Raw genomic sequence first — 4,495 nt, 5'->3', positions numbered from 1 at the left:
GGCTCGATTAAGCCAAAATTATACTGTGCATGTACGTGAGAGTTCGCCAGGGGTTCGCATGGCGTAAATGTAGTCATCAGAGAGTTTATGTGTAGGCTCTGTGCGGATGTCTGCGTAGCGCCAATTCTGTGTGACAGCGCAGGCTCATGACACAATGTTGTCTACTTGCCTAAGTGCAAGGAGAATTTCAGCAGCCTGAAGTATGAGAGCCCCTTCTACTCACACTGCAACAATTTTCTGATTAGTTAGGGATTACAACCAAAGAATTGGAATGTACCTGTAAAATCCTTAATCATCAGAAATGTCCTACATTCATACACACTTCAGTTAATGTAAGCAACAAATATTGTATAACCATGTCTCTAAGATAGGGAATTTTAAGAGAGATAATATGCTGCAGATCATAAAGGCACTGACACCGATTTGTAAATGCAAATGGAGCAGCTGATCTCTTTGACCACGTCCTGCTGCTTTTCTCATTTCACTAATGCAATGTAGGGAAATGTGGTCATCTTCACAAAGCAAACCTAAACTTCCCTGAGCAATCAAAGGAGTTACACAAGTTAGCTTTCCTCATAAATGTCTAAAGACATTAGCGCTTACATTCAAGCACACAAATATGAACATAGGTGAATGTTGCTCTCTAGTGGTTACTGTGAGTTATTACCTAATGATAATCACAAGGGTGCAGTAGGTAGCAAGTAATCTCACCTTTGCACTTTACTCCAAAAGTAGACAAAAAACAAACTTGTTTCACAATTAAATGAACTGAGAAATATAACAGCCAATCATAAACATCAGCAACAAAGTTCTTTTCAATATGCATACAGTATATGTGAATAAGTAAAATATGAATGCATGTACAGTACATTCCCCTCTATCTGAACCCAACTTCACAAGCAAATGTGCAAGTTGTTTGCATGCTTGTGGACAAACACCCACAGACTGAAAAACATGTTCGCTCACATTTGACCGCATGCAGAACTCTGTTGTCCAGGGGCTTGCGGCTTGGGTCATTGGTGGACGAGCGGATGCCTGTTCCACAACTGTTGGCCAGAGTATTCCTGATGCATCAAAAACCAGAATGAGTTGCACAGAACAGAGGAAAACAAAAATAGTTATGTCCCTTTAATGCCAGCAGATAAAAACAAATACATTAATCTCTATATTAAAATGAAGCCTTTGCTAACTTTACATGAAACACTTGCAGAAATAGACCCAGAGACAAGAGGAACAAACCTGTCAAAGAAGGCAGCCAGCAGCCTCCTAAGCAGCACCTTGTGTCTGGTCCCTGCGCTCACATGACAGTTCATAAGCTGGGCTCGCGATATATAAACAGAAGTACCTGCAAAAAATGCACATGCCTATAATGACTATCAACAAACAAACATCATCAGTACTTATCAACATTTATGACTCATTCGTCTTGCTTTAGGACATGATTGATTTGTTCAAGTTCAGATTTTTTAGGTCTGATACTAGGCTCGGATCATCTATCGATTATTGAAGCGATAATAAAAAAATTTTAGTCCATTCTGTACTGAAGTATGGAATGGACTGGTAGCTAGAGAGGTCCCAGTTCATCTCCTGGGGAATGCCAAGATGCTTTTGAGCACAATACATTTTGTTGTTTGCCTTTTTATTTTACTACTACTACTATCAAACAATACAAGCTTGGTATGCGTTACCTCCCTCCTTTTCTATCCTTATTCATATCGCTACAGTACTCTTGGACACACTGCATTGAAAGGTATGTATCTCAGCCTGTGACGTAACACAGATTGCCAGAGGATGTCCTTGGCATAAACACAATGAGTCAAATGTGCAGTACTGCCATACAATCTGCATGCCAATGCCAAGGCCAGTCATTTGAGGACAGCTCCCTCTAAATATGTGTATACATATCATTGTCATTTTCCTTGCCAGATCCCTTGAATATACTAACGTTGGAATTGGAACAGTGGTGCTCATAAGTTTATGAACTGATGCTGAAAAAATAAAAAATAAAATCATCTTTTCATCATGTTTTAATTTAAAAAAATGAGGAAAAATCTAACGTTTAAGGACACAATTTTTCTTTGTGAATGAATAATGTATCGTGAATAAATAAATGTTCTTCCTTAAAATCCAGGGGGCATAAGTATACACACCCCTGTTAAATTCCCATACAGGCAGATTTTTATTTTTAAAGGCCAGTTATTTCATGGATCCAGGATACTATGCAGTCTGGTAAAGTTCCCTTGGCCTTTGGAATTAAAATAGCCCCACATCCTCACATACCCTTCACCATACCTAGATGCATCTCTCAAAGCAAATCAAACCAGCCATTAGGCTAACTGAAATAAAACCATGCCATTCTCTAGGTATAGTGAAGGTATGTGATGATGGGGGGGTATTTTAATTCCAAATGCCAAGGGAACTTTATCAAGATGCATAGTATCCTGGATACAAATTATCCTGATAAAAAGATGATAGAGAGGATTTTATGGGAAGTAGAAATTTGGGGTATCTATACTTTACTGGATACTATACAGCAGACATTGATTTATACTCCTTACATTATCAAGCAATTGTCTGTACTTTCTACTCCTTACATTTTAAAAATAGCCTTGTTACTCCTATTTCAGTTTGGCTTGTTTTTAGTCCGGCTTGTCATCGTTAAAAAAAGAAATCACAGAAACAATTAGAAACCCATCTACATAAAAATCGCGCCATCCAACTCTCACAGATTCCTGCAACTAAGCTTGGATGTTAATTTACATTACAATAAAGGCTAGTGATAACATGCCTCTGAAGTTTGACTTTTGCACAATACTTATAGGCAACTACTCATATCTTCCACTCCATGAAACAGATGTTAATGCTCAGTAGTACACATATATGGTTCTTTAATGTAGTTGCTATGTACTAAAATACATTCATGTTTAATGAGAATAAAAGTGTCTGAAAGAGGGCCATCCCAAATTTTTCAACATTAACATTTTAATACAACCTTATAGTCATTGTGGCCTTTAGAAAAATATTTTTAGGGAGGCAGGGTAGTGCACTATAGGGCCCTGTGGGGTAGCCTAAGCTTTTGTCCATAATTGCATTTTGTTCACCTTACATTTCTTTTATACTTTATGTAGTTTGGAAACCAGAACTTTTACACTTTTCCTTGAGTAAAAAGCTTAAGTTGATGCTTCAGAAGTCTTTTTAAACCCTACTATCTATACGTCTACCTGAGTATTGAATGTGAATACTTTTGACACCTCTGATAGACATACATATACTGTATCTCCCAAATTTTTAAAGACCTTTCAAGCTTAGAAAAAAGTAATTGAGCATTTTACCAGGTCCTCTAAAACTCTCTTGTAAAAATGTCTGAAAAGACTGGTTTCTCTGAGAACACAGATGCACACACAAACCATACCTGAGACTAACTCTAGTTTCTCAGCAGGGTCTCCTTCCTCGTACAGTTTGGGATGACAGCGGTTGCCTATTTGAGCAATGAGTTCTGCAGGGAGACATGTAAGGTCTCTGCCTCGCATCCGACCCCGTGTCTCTGTGTGGTCTGGTAGAGCCTCAACACGTTCACCAGCTGCTGGAGAAAAACAATACAGCATAATTAGAATAGTACTATATCACTTTTAGGGTGCACAGTAAAACGCCTGCTAAAACAGGAAAAACATCAGGATTACTATTAAATCCATTCAAATTAAATAGGAAATCTCAGCAGAGAAGGCAAAAATGATTTCACTTTCACTGAAAATAAAAGTAGGCATAAACATTAGACCACATCCACTCTGTCTTTCAGGTGCATTTACAAGTACTATTCTGTCTCATGTCCATTACCTGCAGCTCCCATGTTGAGCATGCTGTACATAGTATACATGTTGCAGATTTGTCTATACTGCTCTTCGGCACATTCATCTGTCCCCTCTTCCTCTTCTTCATCATCATGGTAGCTGATGGGTGAGTCACTGGCGTAGGTGCTCAGGGTGCTGGGGCTGGCGCCCTCTGACATGCCAAGGCCTGCTGCAGAACTCCCGTTGGTGCCGACACTGCCACTAAGCCCGCCACTGGCCACCATGCCCGCCAAGCTGGTTGCGTTGGCACCCATACCCATGGCCAGTCCGAGGGCTCCGGGGCTTTGAATGGCACTTCCCCGCACCGCCTCCTGGGAATAACGGGCTGCCTTCCTGGCCCCACCGCCTCCCCCTGAGCCTACCCCGCCTCCATCTCGGCTGCTGCCACCCTCCCACAGCCGCTTGGCTACAGGAGTACAGACCACTGAGTACGGGGTAGCTGCTTCTGGCTGGCTAGCGGGCTGCTCTGCCTTCACTCGTGATACCAGAGGGAGCGGCGTCAAGCAAGAGGCGGGCCGGCCTGCACTGTTACTGGTCTGCGTCACAGGGCTTTGGGGCTCAGAAGGTGGGGCCTCCTCAGCGTGCAGGCCCTGGGAGTCGCAGCTCGGGGAGGAGACCTAAAAAATGAATGTATGTATCAACTTTGT

The 4,495-nt window shown here is 41.4% G+C and overlaps 1 protein-coding gene across 2 annotated transcripts in view; it reads right to left on the bottom strand.

The window, feature by feature from the left end:
• The window catches only part of nacc1a (nucleus accumbens associated 1, BEN and BTB (POZ) domain containing a), a 14,282-nt gene that overhangs the window by 4,069 nt on the left and 5,718 nt on the right, over positions 1 to 4,495 (bottom strand). Inside the window, exons 4-7 of one of the 2 annotated variants that reach the window (XM_032538700.1) lie at positions 3,835 to 4,465; positions 3,413 to 3,580; positions 1,240 to 1,345; positions 967 to 1,064 (exon numbers count right to left, since the gene is read on the bottom strand). In XM_032538700.1, coding sequence (XP_032394591.1) covers positions 967 to 1,064; positions 1,240 to 1,345; positions 3,413 to 3,580; positions 3,835 to 4,465 — 1,003 coding nt within the window. Of the gene's footprint in view, positions 1 to 966; positions 1,065 to 1,239; positions 1,346 to 3,412; positions 3,584 to 3,834; positions 4,466 to 4,495 lie in introns of both variants that reach the window. The other variant, XM_032538701.1, reaches the window with a different exon arrangement.

This window comes from Etheostoma spectabile, chromosome 15 (genome assembly GCF_008692095.1).
Source record: "Etheostoma spectabile isolate EspeVRDwgs_2016 chromosome 15, UIUC_Espe_1.0, whole genome shotgun sequence".
NCBI lineage: Eukaryota > Metazoa > Chordata > Actinopteri > Perciformes > Percidae > Etheostoma > Etheostoma spectabile.
The sequence above is the reverse complement of the archived record's forward strand: the minus strand, read 5'-3'. Positions and strand labels throughout refer to the sequence as shown.